Here is a 15,389-nt window from a genome sequence, read left to right as displayed (position 1 = left end):
ACTGCAGCAAGTCGCAAAGAGCGTGCAGTGTCTGATGATTTGGGGTCCTGTGTTTTGAAACTCAGACATCGAAACAACAGGCAAAGGAGATCCTGCACGCAGCACAATCGTGAAGCAAATCAGAAATTTATTGAGCTAGATGCTTTCCTGTAATCGTTAGTGGGTGCCTGCTGCAATGACAGAGAAGCCCCAGAGGTACTTACCTTCCTTGAATCGTTGCAAAACAATCCGTCGATCAAAACGTCACTGTTCTGATCCTCACAACAATCGAAGAAATCGTGCAAGGCCTGAAATTCTGCCTTGGCGGAGCACCAGTGTTTCAGATCGTGCATGATGCTCAAGCGTCTCCTAGCTAATCATAAGAGTAGATCTAAGCAGAATTTCTCTTGAACAATTTGCTTGCTCCTGCAGGCAAATCAGTACCTGTTCTCGAAACATGCTTTGCATGCTTCGCGCACGTGCAGTGTATTACGGCATTCCCGAGACTTCGAGCTCGATTGTCTTGGCAAGAGGTCAAATATGAGCCGTGTAAACGAGAAAATGGCGCTCCAAGTGACTTATAAAGGCCGCAAGCACAGCCTGCCCTGGACGCAGAGTGTAACCACCCTCCAGGATCTTGCACAGCTGTTAGCTTCCGAGTTGCATCTCGATCCAGATCTGCAGAAGATCGTGGTCGGGGGCCGTCAATTAATCCCTTCTGCATCACCTGATCAACCTGTCGAAGCTGCAGGTGTGACAATGCGGTAGACTCCAATAGCAGACCTGGTTTGTTGGGTGTGAGTAGGTAGTTCAATACCTGCACGTGGAATGAATGGCTCTTTGAGGCATAGAACAAAACTGATTTTTTTCTGTCGGGTGCATATACGCAGGAATACATGCAGGAAGCAAGATACTGGTATTTCCAAAAGCCTCATCTGAAGAGATTGCCCAGCTTCAGGCAATACCCGATCAGCGCATCCGCGGCTTTGATGATGAGCTGCTCTCCGTGATGCGAAGGCGGCAGAATCAGCCCTCATCCAGCACACTGCCTTCTGGTGTGCAAGGCTGGGATCTCCTGTATCATTCAGCTTGCGACTAGGAGTGTCTGTGTATGTCATACACACTGTCTGCTCTGTGCTGAGGAATGTTGAATTCGCAGGGCCTTACACTTTCCAGCGTTACGAGTCATGGAATAGGCCTGGGTTGCAACCTGCACCAAGCAACGCCCTGAAGTTGCTGCACCGCCTTGCAGCTGACAAGGGCATTATCGGAGTCATGGCCAAGCATAGGTACACTGTTGGCGCACTAACTGAGATGCCACCAACCGGCAAGGTTGGAGTATCCCCAGTGTGCATCCTTGGCGTCAACATTAACAGCGGTGCGACAATATATCTGCAAAAGCTTTGTGTATTCGCCACCATTGTCAGATGGCTGGGATCGTCAGCTTTCTGGCCTCTTTTATAACAAGCTTGTTCTCAAATGAGAGAAATCGTGGTCTGCTTGTAGTGGTTTGCATCTGACTTAAATTGCCTCGTTCCGTTTTATTGTTCAGGGCAGGAAATCTCTCTGCGCCTGCGCACGGATGATCTGAAAGGCTTCCGGCGCTATGATCGGATACGGGAGACTTTGATCCATGAGTTGGCCCACATGGTCTGGGGTGAGCACGACCACAACTTCAAGGAGCTGAATTCCCAGGTGTGGATGCCCTCTGCTGCGATTCAATTGCCTGTGCATCAACCTGTACATGCAGGTGTAATTCCTTGGATGAAGGCCTTTCATTGCGTGTGTTGATGTGTGCAGCTGCTGCGGGAGGCAAAGTCATTTGACTGGACATCTGCTCGGACATTGTTTGGCGAGTCTGCTGCAGCCTTCACCAATGACGGCAGCTTTGTAGACCCCTCAGACATCATGGCAGTCACTGCACAGCGAAGCGGCCAGAAACTAGGTGGCCACAGCGCTAACGTGGACGCCAGGACAGCAGCAGGTCTGTCAGCTACGCAGCGAACAGGCCAACCAGTAGCTCAGCCCCCAGTTGCAGCAAGTGCTTCAGCAGCTACAGATGCAGAGGACATCACTGGCCTTGGGCATCATGATGATAGGACAGAAGAGCTAGAGCAGGAGATGAGGGCATTGGGCAGCCCAGAGGAGTCCGTCACTCCAAACAAGGCCAGCAGGGATAATTTATAGTATAAGTGAATTCAGTAGAGTGTAGTGTGAATTCTCTACGGTATTTAGGTCCTGACAGAGATGGTATTACCCATGAAGTGCTTAGAATATATTCTGGAATATTGCAAATACTCTTGTTTGAAACCTAACTTCATGTGTGAACAGCAATTTGCCAAGGAGAAGTGTTCAATCGCAGCTATGCAATGAATGTTATGCACATGCTCGTGTTCAGTGAGAATTCTTCATTGAAAACCTTGTTGAATCAAATAGGGTGCTGTATCCTGGAGCCCCAGCAAAGTCCCTGTGGACTTATGAGCAGGGGCTGGAACAAGAAATAGATGCCAGCAAAATGTTTAATCTTGTTGCAAGTTAACATAAGTTTCTCCCAGAACATTTGACCGCTATGAGGTCACGGCAGTTCAACTTACTGACCAGTTGTCTCGTCCATTGTCAGCTTGTGTATACCCTTTCTCCATCAACAACAAGTCCCCCGTCGTTGTCGTTGTGTTGGCCAAGCATCCTGATGCCACCGCTCAATGCCAATGTCAGCTCCGCACAGCATCAAGTCGGGCTTGCAACGCTTCATCCTCCTCCGGAGCGACCTCCGCTGCCTGTGTGACCTTGACTTTCTGCTTTTGTCTGGGCGCCGCAGAACCTGCCAGCTGTTCCAATGTTTCTCCAGCGATCTCCATGAGAACCTGCGGGGGTGGCGTAGATAGAGAATGGGGCACCGCAATGAAGTAGGTCTGAGCTGATGTGTACTTCTTGGCCAGCAGACATACCAGCTGGATCCATATGTTCCATAGAAGAACCGGCAACATTTGTTCAATTGGTGATTTGTTTCCGGGGCTTGCAGAAGACTCTGAGTGATGACTGGGAGCATGGCGCTGCCTACCTTATCAACCTCCTCTTCTGTCTCCTCCTCAATATCCTCGTCCATGGTTGAGTCCATCATGTCACTCATCATCTCGTCGAGGATGCCAGCCTGAGCGTCAAGAATACCATTAATATTAATGCTTTCAGCTATCGCACTTCTGAAGACTCGGTCATGCTATGTGTCAGTCACATCAGGGGGTTCACAGTCGCTCACCTTCATCATCTCCTTTGACATTTGCTGCATTGTTTGCATGAGCTGGGGGGCCTTCATCAAGTCGTTCACTATCTTCATGATCTCTGTGCTCTTGGACAACGTGCCAGCCACTTTAGCCAGCCCCAGCTGCTCTGTAAGCTGAGAATTCATGGAGATGAAGTGTGCCTTGTTGACGTACAGTCGTGAAATGGCCTGCACATCCAATGGTAATTTTGGTCATGAGAATGCGTCTCACGCTATGCGACCATAGAGCTCCAGGCTTTCATTTACAGCCTCACCTTTTTGGTGTGGACAATTTCCTTTGCCAAGGTCTTTGCTGACTGTATGTCGCCCCGCTTTGCCGCATCCTTCACCTGCTTCTCTGCAAGCTTCCGGTCCCTTTCAATGTCTCGTATCTGGCGGTCCAAAGCACGCTGCTGGGCACGAATATCTGCCTGCCACTTCCGCACCAGCTCCTGCAAGCAGGCAAGGATATCTGCACGAACACATTACAAAAGCAGACCATGGATACGCTGACCACGCAACCCGTAAGGTGCCATGATTGTCATACCTTTGGGTCAGGCTGTTTTCTGAAGTAGTTGAGCAAGCCTCTATTCTCGGGAAACATTGATGGAGCCTGCTGATTTTCTCAAAGGTGTTCCCCCGTCTCGCAACACATAATCCCTTCCCCAAGGCAAGAGATGTGTGTCAGTCATTCTGTATAAGGTAAGAGCTTATATATTACTGTTGATTGCGTCTTCTAGGTGAGCATACCTGCCCTGCACAACTGCGTGTCCTACATTTGTATCCGAAATAAGAACTATCTTCGTGATATGTCTTGGCTGCTAGGCGCAAAAGCGTCGGCTCGTGAAGTCGCTTTGTGGTGACTTGATGCCCTATTCAAGGTGTACGAGAAAATGACTTTGCATTATAAAAACAACTTGCATCAGAATTTGCATCAGTATGTAGACCAGTGGACCAAATTTGTCGGTAGAGAAACAGGATGTGAGAGTAACAGCAGATCGAGTTCAGGGGCAATGGCAGGGGAACTTCACCTCAGCTGCCCCATGCATGCAGCTTCATACCCTCGTCACCACCCAAGCTTAACTTGAACTTCAGAAATGAGAGAAGATGGTATGCTGCTAGTAGTTGTTGGGAAAGATGAACCTAGGCACCAGAGGAATCTTTATGAGAAGGCATGTGATGAGACAAATACGATAAGACATGTCAATAGTGGGCTGCAGCGCTGATTTGATTAATATCAAATTGCCGCCAGCAGTGCGCACTTGCAGTGCAGCAGCTCAGCTTAATCCAAGCAATGTGAGCTATTGCGGGATAGTGCTCTTCATCCTGCTATTGTTTTTAATACCAAGGTTGCAGGAATACCAAGAATGCAAGACTTACAAGGCTTTTAGACACTGGGTGACGTGCGGGAGTGAGCTTGTCAGAAAAGCGCATTTATATGGGTCAACTCCTCAAAGAAAACAAGCCGTGGGATCCTTTCAGCCAATTGACAGGATAGCCTCTGACATGCTCTATTAACGTCTAGCTGCTGGAGTCTTGCACACTGGGCCACATCTGAACAGCACTAGACGTGGTAGCAGAAGGCCACAGTACTCCTAAGCCGACAAACTCATATAGGGTTTATCTGTAAGTCACAGCTCACATCATCATGCCCATGACAGTTCTCACACAATCCCGGCAATTAGGACACATTTGGGCCTGCGAATTTGAGTGCAATACTTTCCTGCTATCCGTGCGTGTCCTAAGACAGAATTGGAGTCATACTTCAAGGACCCAGGAAGATTTTCCCTCCTGATTTTGAGCAACCGCATCTACGCCGGTGCCTGGCGACAGCTTTCCTGATGATTAAAACACTGCTCAGAACAGCTGGACAAAAACACCCATCCCCCCTCCTTTCTGCAACAGCCGATTAGCACGTTGCTTTGAAGTTGGCACCTTCTATCAGGCTGAATCGGCTCCAACAAGCTTCTCGCCTTCGGGCAGCACCTTTTGCTTGTGCAGGTAGTCAAGAGCCTCGGCTGCAGTGTACCGAGTCTTGCGGGGGAACAACCACACCCGGGTCCTGCAAAGGTCAAGCTTCAGGCAAATGTAACCTAGCACAGGGAAGCATATAAGACACCAGTCACTGCCGATTTACAGGCGTGCAGCTAGGAGAGGCCTTGCAAACACAGGGGATCATACTTCAACTCTTATGCGCACCTGATGAAGTACCGGCGCAACATGTGCCCAGGCTTGCCAGAGTGCTGCCACAGGGTGAGGAATCGCTTCATCCTCCCCAGTACTCCACGGCTCTTCGCGGGGCCCTTGGCAGCGTCGTCGAAGAAGGTGTAGATGTGGGCACCACACACGTCTTTCACAAGTCCCACAATGGCGTCCACCTGAGAATGAAAGCCACTACAGCTCACACAAGAGTACACCGTCTACGGTATAGAATACACCATGCCCATGCCCCCTACAGTAGAACCTGAAATAAATTCACCAAATTTGTTGACAAGAACCATGAAAAATTCTGACCTTCTGCTTGTCCTTGGCAGGCCAGGTGCGGCCATCCATGCAGTCCGCCACATCTTGGCACAAGCGCCACACATCACTCTTGCCAGAGAACCACCTGTTTTTCAGCGTCGGGGAAGCACATCAGTCAGATGCAAAGCTCATCAGGTGTTGCAACACCAATTTAGCTTGAAGCAGACAATACTAGCTTGGTGGCTGCAGTTCACCTTCGGTACATCTTCTCCAGCACTGGGACTTCCGGCAGCTTTGATGGAACCTTTGAGCCAAGCAGGCGCGCATGGCCTGCTCAAGTGGAAAATAACAGATGCTCAGCAGCTGAAAGACAGATGCAGTACAGTACAATTGCTTTCTTTCAGTACTGATCAGATCATGGAAGGTAATGAGCTCGTACCATTGTCAATGATTGCAAATTTCAGCACCGCAGGCCTCTTGTCACCTGTTCAGCACCCAAAACATTGGTTATAGGTTCACTCATTCGAGCGCTGCTCAGGGCAACTGCAAGCTTGGGCCAATTTTCCTGGAAAGCGCTTGGAAATGAAAGGGCCCCCACCTGGCAGCTTGAACTGCTTCGCCTTGCCTTTGTACCCCTTTGGCAGGATGAGTTTGGCGTCAGGACGGTGCTCCATAACGTTGCTGATGCGCATGTCCCTGGAAGCACAGCCGCAGTATAAAAAGTCACTCGCATGCCAACATTACATAATCTGTGAGCAAGAATGCTGTCATAGGCAGCACAGGGTCTGGGAAAGGTCTGCGCACCTGTGGACATAACCCAACTCGCGGTTGCCACGATCCAGAGCACTGAAAACCTGCACATCATCCAGTTGTGGTCAGAATACTGCTTTGCAAGCCTTCTACAAGTAGGCAAATGCCAATTGACCATGAAATCAACACCCTGTGCGACATGCTACAATGACTACGTCCCTACCTGATACATCATCTCCAGCATGTAGTTGGCATCCGCGAATGTCTCGTCCTTCAGGAGCCTGTTGCAGACAAGATACAGCTTTGTCAGAGAATGAATCTTCCCGACATCTCTATTGTTGTGACAGTCTCCAGGAATGTGGCATTTTCCACAATTTCTTCACCTCTTCTCAAGTGGCATCCCGTTGACCTTCTCCAGGATGAGGCCCTCCAGACCTTCATCACTGCGCCGGATGAGCGCCGCTCCCGTGCCCATGAATCCTGCACATGAGCAGAGCTCCACTTAGCTGCTGAGGCTAGACAGCTGTAAACATGAGGCTGTGAATTACAAAATAGAATGATAAGCATACCTGCCAGTTCACCGCGAGGGCCTCGCAGCTTGTTGAGATGCTGGCCGATAATCCATTCCCTCTTCAAGCCTGCTCAGAACACCATTTCAAGATGAATGTCTTCAAACATCAACATGCCAGATGGACTCTAACCATAATGCTGGATTCCTCACCAATATCGTTGCCGGTGATTGGGAGAATTGCCTTGAACTTCAGGACTTTGAGAAGCTTCCCGCTGTCCTTTCCTCCGGGAGCCTTCAGTTCATAGATAGCCCCCTGCAGATCCATCAAACTGGTTAGGGGGGATAGACTGCTGCTCTTTCGCAATTCACCAGCACTTGCCAGCTTCTGACCCACAAATCCAGTCGATAAATCAGACTGTGCAAATTGACCCACCTGCGCTCCTCCAGCAATCTGTGATCCCACAATCAAGTCATCTGTCAAGCGGGCACCCTCTGCCTCCTCCATATTGAGATTGTCTCCAACGTAGATCACCTTCATTCACATATGCATTTCAGTAGCAGTTGCAGGACGACATGACACTTCCAATTGATCTGTTTTCTGGACACATAATGAATGCTTACTTCGCCAGTCTGTCCGCTGGCATCTATAGCGTAAGTTCCCTTCTCTCCCAGAATCTCTTTTGCATCGTCGCCGCTGTTGCTGATTTGGGCCATGATTGAAGCTAAGGCTGGGGATCCTTGTTCTGGAAGAGTGCCTGTACGACAAAGCGGGCTCAACAGGGAGCTCATAGTTGTCACAGGTTGCTTGACGATGCCAACCAACACTTCATACTGTTGCTTATCGAGGCAGATGTGACGAGGAAAAGAGTTTTCAGGGAATTGGGCGTTCTGTGGCCAAGAAGTGGGGCAGTTCTAGGATCACACTTGGAACATGCAGAATTACCTGGTTCTTGCAGTCCCTGGCCGAGCTTCTGAGCCCTCACCACCGTCGGTAAGCGGCGCCTCTGCTGAAGGCTGTGCTGCCTCTTATTATTATTGCCGAAGACGGGCTGCTGACTGGGTTGCGCAAGCCGAGAGGACTGCGCACGCCTGCACGCACTGGAGCCCAGGTGCGTATGACTACCTACAGCGACGATGAGTGGCATCTAATCACCTGCAAGCCCACGGAGATAAAGGAGCTCACGAGTCCATGGTCTTTGCTGGCCCAGCCCTGGGAAGCTGCCCGGCACCTTCCAGCTGGCCAGGACTCAATCCTTTATGTCCAGCTGAAAGAGAAGTTTTTAAATTGGTAGGAGTCGACCATGAATCCCTTCACTCGATCATTCAAAGTTACTACCATTGCGTGGCGCGGACCGCAGCGAGTTCCGTCCTGCCTGACCAACGTGCACGCAGTGACCCGCAGGAGCTTGCCCATCGTCCTGGCCTTGGGAGTCACTGTCACAATGGCTGCCACAGCAAATGCTGCTGTTGAAGGACAAGACACATCCAAAGGGGGCGAGGCTCCGGGTGCCGACCTCAGGTGCGACCCCAAACAGTACCTCGAATGTACAGCTGATCCTGTGACAAATTTTCTGCATGGCTGAAATGGGCGCTGTGTGTACCTGCAACAGACCCCTGCCAGAGCAGCTGGCAGCTCAGGAGGAGGCAGCAGTGGAAGAAGAAGAAACAGGGCCAGATTTAGGGACAAAGCGCCAGTACTTGGTTGTCATGAGGCACGGCGAGCGCTTAGACGAAATTGATGTCAGCTGGAGAGCGCAGTCGAAGAGACCATGGGACCCCCCACTAAGTCCCAAGGGAGAAAAGCAGGTGTGAAGCGGTTTTCGTTTGGACTTCAGATAAGCAGATACGCGCATGCAAATTCTGTCAGAGTCAGTTTTGAAAGCACTGTCTATTTTTGCAGGCTTCAGATGTTGCTGCCAAACTTAAGCAGTTCGACTTTGGACGTGTGTACATCTCTCCATTCCTGAGGTAGGAGGACTGCTAGCTTCGCATGCCCTATGCTCTCCTCATGCACTATGGCTGCGGTACTCCATGCCTGATTTACTCTTGGCGAGCAGGACCCTGCAGACAGCTACAAATGCTTGTGAAGGGCTGGGCATCCCCCCAGAGAAGTGGACCGTGACCTGCTCCGTGTCAGAGGTGCGAATGCTAGCGTAAGAGTGCATGGTGTCATGCTGCAAAGCGGTCCTATCCTAATTGCTGGTTCTCTGGGCAAGTGATTAATTTTGATGTGGCGCTCGCAGTTTCTGAACCCCGGCATCCTCGTCAAGAAGCCCGCAAAGCTGCCAGAGGGGCACATCAACACATGGTTCTGGGAGAAGGGCAACATGGAGGATACTCTGAAGACCAAGGTCCCCAAAGGTGCACAGACATTTTTTTAAGACACAGATATCAGTACCTATTACTGTAACGTTGTATCATCTCTTGTAGACGACTGTAGAATAATGCAAGATGCATAATAACGTGATGGCTGTCTGACACATAGCATGCCATGCAGGATATGGTTCAAGGGTGAAGCTGGGTGAGAAGGAGTTTGGCCGCTACCCTGAAAACTTGCTGAACTCCAGAGTGCGCTACAGCCGGGCATTCCAGGTATGTGTGGGTGCAGCTGTTCTATTGAGGCTGGCACTAGAGGGTGCACTTCTCAGATTGGCTCGATACTGAACATGGTCTGGAAATTTGCAGAAAATTGCAGACGAGGCAGACGGAGAGAGCGTGCTTGTTGTTGCACACTGGGATGCAGTCAGCGGTTCTGTCGCACGGTTGCGGCCGTGGGCCATCTCTGATCGCGTCATTCATACAGGCTTCACGGTCGCTTACAGGGAACAGATGCTGGGTAAGGCACTCCAGTAATTTCATGCCTGTGCCATTGTGGCTGATTTGTTCATTTAATGCGTGCTCAGCCTTTCATCACCTGATTGACTGTATCCAATGTTTGTGCAGATGGCACATGGGGAAAGTGGCATCTGGAGACCAAGAACGGCGAGGATGGCGTGCACTGGGTTGAAGCTTTCAAGCCATTGTACATTGCTGGGTCAACAGGGAGGAAAGTGTACAAGGCAGCTTCCGGTCTTGTAGGGAAGATCAATCCTTTTTATCACAGGAAGCACCACAACACCAGCAGCAGTGATGTGAAGTCATGAGCACGTTTTCCCTGAGGCACTGGCCATCGTTCAGTAGTGAAAGCCAATGAAATGTAATGCCTGAGTACAAATAAATTTCTTTGCTGACAGTCTGTTGAATCCCAGTCAGATCATGGATCAGGTGGTTGGTGAAGGGCCTTCCATCAAAATAATATTGATCGCGGAGCCGTGGCTTGTATGGTTGCATATAGCTGTACATTTGTGGGTGTGCCCATTCAATTCTTGGAATTTATATTAGTATTGTTGGGTGAGAAAAGACATGCTACATGGATCCATGAGGTGCTTCATTCTTGGATATAGAAAGCAGTTTTGTCAGCGAATTTGCCAAAGTCTGCATTTATTCCCTGAGCCTCAGGTGTGGTCCAGTATTTACAGCTCATACCCAAGCAACAAGTCTGAAGTGCCTTCTCCTCGCGCAACACTGGCAAAATCTGCAACCAGTGCTCCAAACCTGAATACAGGAAGCACAGGTATTCTAGTAGCAGAGCGAAGGAAAGCCTGGCAGTCTTCTGGGCTGAGCCTTCCTTCTGAAATGCCTGCATGAAACAAGGCAGCCTTGTAAACATAGTTTTCCTCAGGAGCCTGCGAGCAACTAACCTGGCAGATGGCATCCAAATTCCATGCGCATAAAGATCTCAGGCCAAGATCGTACCAGGAAGACCGGGCTGGGAAGCTGCATGCACAATCCACCGTTGAGCAGCTTCTCTGAAGGTTGAGTCCTCCAGCAGCGCCCTGATTGGTGCTGCCACCATGCGGAGCAGGTGCCGGGGACATGTGTCACAAGCTGCAAACAGCAGGGCTTGCACAAGGGCTTCGCCGCATCTGGACATCCACTGCTCCACCTGACCTCTGAGCACCTGCACATAAACATGCGGGAATGTCCAAAAAATCCTAACACTAATCTGCCGATGAGTTGCTCAGATCCTGACCAGCTGTGACCAGTCCCTACCTGTTGGGCTTTGGGCGAGGGCGGCGAGACAGCATGCAGGATAAATGAGAGCGCTGCGCGGACAGCGGTGGCCTCCTGGGCCATGACAGTGGGCAGGATGTGCTCCCCCAGCGCCAGCAGTGTGCCGGTGGCCGCAAACTCCTCAGGTGAAAGGAGCAGGAAGCGGTCAGCCAGCGCATACACACTCGTTCTCACATCCACTGCTGCGCCTGTAGCTCCATCCTGCCGCCGATCGCAAGAAATTCACACTCAGCTTTTCCTTTATCCGTAAATGCAATTAATTTTGAAAGGAAAGCACAACAGCAGTGTCTTTGAGGTGATCACATATGCCATTTTCGTGAAGATATGAAACCAAGCTGGTGCCAAGGGGAGAGGCACATTGGTGCACAGAAAGGGGCGCACCAGAAGCAAGGGAGAGACAGCATTGCAAGCGCGGCAGAATGCTTCCTTTATTCTGGTGGCATGCGCAGGAGAGCTGCCATACTCGGCCACAGCAATGCTCAACGTGTCCAGGCAAGCCGGATAATGATGAGTCTCTAACGCTGCTGCAACAGCATTCAGCAATCCAGGCACCAAAGGTGCTGCCAGCGCCTTGTCCGCCCACAGTATGCGTTGGAACACCTGTAGACACCCACACATCACAACCAATTGTGTCTACTGCATGCATCAATTAAGCATTTCAAAAGCGGGGCAGCAATAGCAGGAAGAGAGCGCGGCAACAGCATAGGCACTGGATGCATGCGTACATCGCAGAGAGCGTTGTAGACTTTCTTATCGGCCTGCAGGGCGGCGCAGCCAGCAACTGCCTCAAGTGTCGGATTTGCAAGCTGCAAAAGAGGCATCGCAGGGTGCACAGACTCGGCTGCCGCTGGCGCGTCACTGCTGGTCTCCATATATCGCAGAAGCACTGCCAGCAGCCTCAGGCGGCCGGCCAGCTCTGCTGCAGCAGCGGAGGACGGCGCTCCTGCAAAAGCATCCATATTCTACACACCCGAAACGCTGAGAAAGTGTTGAAATGATGAAATGTGAAAGAACTGCGATGGTGCACATTCAGGCCGATGGTCCAAAAAGTGAGCCGCCAGGTGGTTCCTCACCGGACGCTTGCGATATAATCTGAGTGATGCGCTCCACAATGGCCTGAGCAATTTGCAACCCAGCAGCGGCTGCTTCTGATGCAGGCAACAGAATCACAAGTCGTGCTAGCCCTTCCACCATCAACTTCTGCCACTCCTGCTCCACTTGCGACCCTGCGATCCAACACAGCAAGCATATCCTCCTACTCCAGAGTTTGAACTTAAATGAGCGTGGGCACAACAAAGCATGCCCTTGTTGAGGCACACTCATATATATGCCACACCCACAAGCTCGTTGAAAGAACATGCCTGGAGCGGACAGTGCTGCTCTGGCGGCATGTATGAGGGGAGTGAGGGCTGCTGGGCTGCACAGTTGGCTGCCGCATCGCACACACAAGTTTCTGAAGGCCGTTGCAGCCGACTGTGCCGCCTGTGGGACCGCCATGAAGGCCAGCAGCTGCTGCAGCGCTGCCTGAAGGGGCGCATTCGGCACACGCCCAAACCAGGTCGCATAGTCTCCCACGCACTGCGCGACCGAGGTTGCCAGCGCCGGGTGAGGGGGGTTCCCTGTGCAGATACCCGAAAAGAGAGCTGCCAGAAAGGCGGATGTGTGCTGCACATCCGCCAGTATTGCAGGGTCCCCTATTGGCTCTGCTTGCAGTGCGCGTGTCCGCACCGCACCTGACACAACCCTGCATGCATCTCTACTCTTATTCACCAGCGGACTTGGCAACCTGGTGAATGTAGTTTGCAGAAAGTTTTGCAGCAGAGCAACGAGCAGAGCACCTAATAGCGTACAAGGCGAGCTCTTTATCTTGCCATGCTGAGGAACCCGCATACAAGCTTCCACAGTACTGCAAATACTCCATGCGGAGCAGGGCGTATGCACAGCCAAGAATATCCCCAAGGGCATGGTCCCTGCGCGGCAAGGATTTATTGTTGAGCTTCTTAAGCATCAAGTACAGACCTGCAAGACAAGGATTGAGCACACGCTGACAATGAAAGGATTGCATTGCGCGACTGCTGCAGGCTCCCACCTGAAGCGATGGAACTCATCACAGTCATCGTCAATGCACTCTTCCCAGGACGTGAAGCTCTGAGGATAGCGGGCATGACGCAGCAGTGGGGGCAGCAGCCGCCCGAACATTGGGGCTCGGAAGGCAGGGCTGCGCTCTGCCACAGGAACCGTGCTGAGCGTCTCAAAATACTCAACAGCAGTCTCTGCCACATTCCTCAAAGGACACTCCAGGCACCTGAGCACTGCATCCCCCAATGCAGCAGCCTGCACAGCACAAGTATTCTCACTTGCTCTAGCCATGGAATGCTCGTCCTTCTAATTCACCACCTTTGCATGAAAGAGGAGATGCTTTGCCAGATTTATTACAACACCCCCAACAATTATGCATGGCTTCTCTGCTGAATGTTGGGAGGCTGCTGCAATTCAATAATGCACAGGGTCAACATATGCCGCCACGTATTTGCCTCACCTCCTCGCTGTCTCCCACAGCAAACTCTGGCATGCGACCGGCAATCGCACATGCAATGCCCACTGCAGCTGCAGCTGTGGCCTCTAAATGGCCATCTGCGGTGGCCATTGGTCTGCTGGCAAGGCTTACAATGCTCCTGATCGCTTCCTGAATGGCCCTCTTGTTAGCTGCAGGATCATCGGCCTCGCATTGGTGACCTGCAAACAAATTCAGTTGCCTCGCCTCATGCCCACATCCTGCTGTAACATGCAGAAAGTACCACTTACATGTTGAAAAGAAGGTGCAGTTCTCACCTAGCAACTTGCAGAGGACTTCGGCAGCGAGAGCAACCGCTGCATCGTCGTCAACATGGAGTGCATTTAACAAACCACCAAAAAGCCCTGGCTGAAAGCACGAGGAAGAATTGTGTGAGTCATCAATCATATGGCAAAGCATAGTTTGTCAATATTTGACATGTTCCAGAGATTAATTCAAACCCTTATCGTTGTGTGGAGAGAGCTTGAAGCTAACTTGCTCAGAGCCCTGTACCTACCTGTGACACGAGCAAACTGCCTGGAGAGACCAGGCAGCTGCCGCCTCCATCAAGATCAAGAGGCAGCCAAGCCTTTGCGCATTTCAATGCTTGGACATAGGGGGCTGGTCCGCCTGTAGCCACCATCAGATAATCGTTTATTCTCCACTTCATAAACTGCTCAGAGCACCAGGTCTGGATGATCTTTGTAAGGGAACACTGGGAAGCATGCAGGTTAGAATATGACTGCAGGGAGCAGGATTCCTACCGGCTGTCAGATGTCCAGACAGTGCTTGGCTCAGAAGACCAGAAACTTCCGGTGAGCGGCGAGCAAGCAGAGGAAGCAAGGCAGTACGCCGCCTGCGATCTAAGCAGTCCCCCTCCTCAGCCAACGCTGCTAACAGCTCAAGGCCCAAGACTGCTTTCCCCTGTGCAGACAACCAGTCGCATGTCATCCAACAGGCATGGGCAGCAGGCAACTTGGATAGTATAGGCAGTGCTCAGCTGAAGAAGAGGACAAGCATCAACGGAGGCAAGTCAGTTGAGAAGCGTAGTGCTCACCGTGCTAGCAATGCGGACAGCATCGCTGATCAACACATCTGCAGCCTCTTGGCCTTCCATTGCGGTCATTATGGCCAGGACCAGGACTAGCCGCTGCTCAACCAATGTCTGAACGTGGGAGGACCCGGCTGAAGCCTTGTCCTGCAGGTGTCCCCTGGCGCAAGTATCAAGCACTCATGTCAGTGTGGGTTTGCTTGACCCTCACATGGTCTCTTTCACTTTTGCTGGCAATGATTAGCGAGTGAATATGATCTCATGATTGATCTATAATTATTGGGTGAGAACTTGGTCAAAACATTGCCCAAGTTTCACCTGACCAATGCAAGTAAACTTGCGCGCTCGGATGCCTGCAGGCGACCCCAATCACGACGTGCTTTGTTGAAAAGCATGTTGGCCGCAAAAAATTGAATTTCCAGAGCATGGCTGGCATCCAAAAGTTCCAAGGCGATCTGCCAAGCTCCCGATGTCCCACAAACATCGCTCAGAAAAGCTGAAGCAGCATTTTGCTGATCACTTGCTCCACCATACAATACTTGGATCGCGCTCAGAACAATGTCTTTCGTCCCTTCCGATTCGTGCATGCTCCTTCCACATGCAGCTCGCTGACAAAAACTTTGCTGGCTGCTCGCTTGACTGTAAATCGACAAACTGTGCGTGAATTTCACAACTATATATGCTTGACTGTAGCACCACTGAGGTAGAT

At 51.1% G+C, this 15,389-nt stretch overlaps 4 protein-coding genes across 4 annotated transcripts; 2 read left to right on the top strand and 2 right to left on the bottom strand.

Moving 5' to 3' along the window:
- Positions 1–1,293: 1,293 nt before the first annotated feature.
- On the top strand, positions 1,294–2,092 carry COCSUDRAFT_60270 (hypothetical protein; the record flags this gene model as incomplete). The annotated part of the gene is made up of 4 exons (XM_005643096.1): positions 1,294–1,357; positions 1,532–1,674; positions 1,780–1,963; positions 2,079–2,092. 4 exons carry the CDS (start codon positions 1,294–1,296, stop codon positions 2,090–2,092), a joined length of 405 nt encoding a protein of 134 aa, XP_005643153.1.
- A 598-nt stretch (positions 2,093–2,690) lies between these two features.
- COCSUDRAFT_38631 (Snf7-domain-containing protein) lies at positions 2,691–3,842 on the bottom strand (the record flags this gene model as incomplete). The annotated part of the gene is made up of 5 exons (XM_005643095.1): positions 2,691–2,843; positions 3,041–3,130; positions 3,236–3,427; positions 3,514–3,690; positions 3,786–3,842. The coding sequence occupies 5 exons, from the start codon at positions 3,840–3,842 to the stop codon at positions 2,691–2,693; spliced, it is 669 nt and encodes a 222-aa protein (XP_005643152.1).
- A 4,562-nt stretch (positions 3,843–8,404) lies between these two features.
- Positions 8,405–10,105, top strand: COCSUDRAFT_45379 (phosphoglycerate mutase-like protein; the record flags this gene model as incomplete). The annotated part of the gene is made up of 8 exons (XM_005643094.1): positions 8,405–8,481; positions 8,573–8,768; positions 8,863–8,930; positions 9,020–9,101; positions 9,206–9,323; positions 9,460–9,554; positions 9,648–9,798; positions 9,906–10,105. The coding sequence occupies 8 exons, from the start codon at positions 8,405–8,407 to the stop codon at positions 10,103–10,105; spliced, it is 987 nt and encodes a 328-aa protein (XP_005643151.1).
- Positions 10,106–10,474: 369 nt separating this feature from the next.
- On the bottom strand, positions 10,475–13,722 carry COCSUDRAFT_60267 (hypothetical protein; the record flags this gene model as incomplete). Its single annotated transcript, XM_005643093.1, has 9 exons — positions 10,475–10,536; positions 10,758–10,962; positions 11,055–11,276; positions 11,628–11,675; positions 11,801–12,018; positions 12,149–12,301; positions 12,521–12,819; positions 13,165–13,409; positions 13,615–13,722. 9 exons carry the CDS (start codon positions 13,720–13,722, stop codon positions 10,475–10,477), a joined length of 1,560 nt encoding a protein of 519 aa, XP_005643150.1.
- Between the last annotated feature and the right edge of the window lie 1,667 nt (positions 13,723–15,389).

The sequence above is a fragment of the Coccomyxa subellipsoidea genome (assembly GCF_000258705.1).
Source record: "Coccomyxa subellipsoidea C-169, whole genome shotgun sequence".
Lineage (NCBI taxonomy): Eukaryota > Viridiplantae > Chlorophyta > Trebouxiophyceae > Coccomyxaceae > Coccomyxa > Coccomyxa subellipsoidea.
This window is presented reverse-complemented; position numbering and strand designations above follow the sequence as displayed.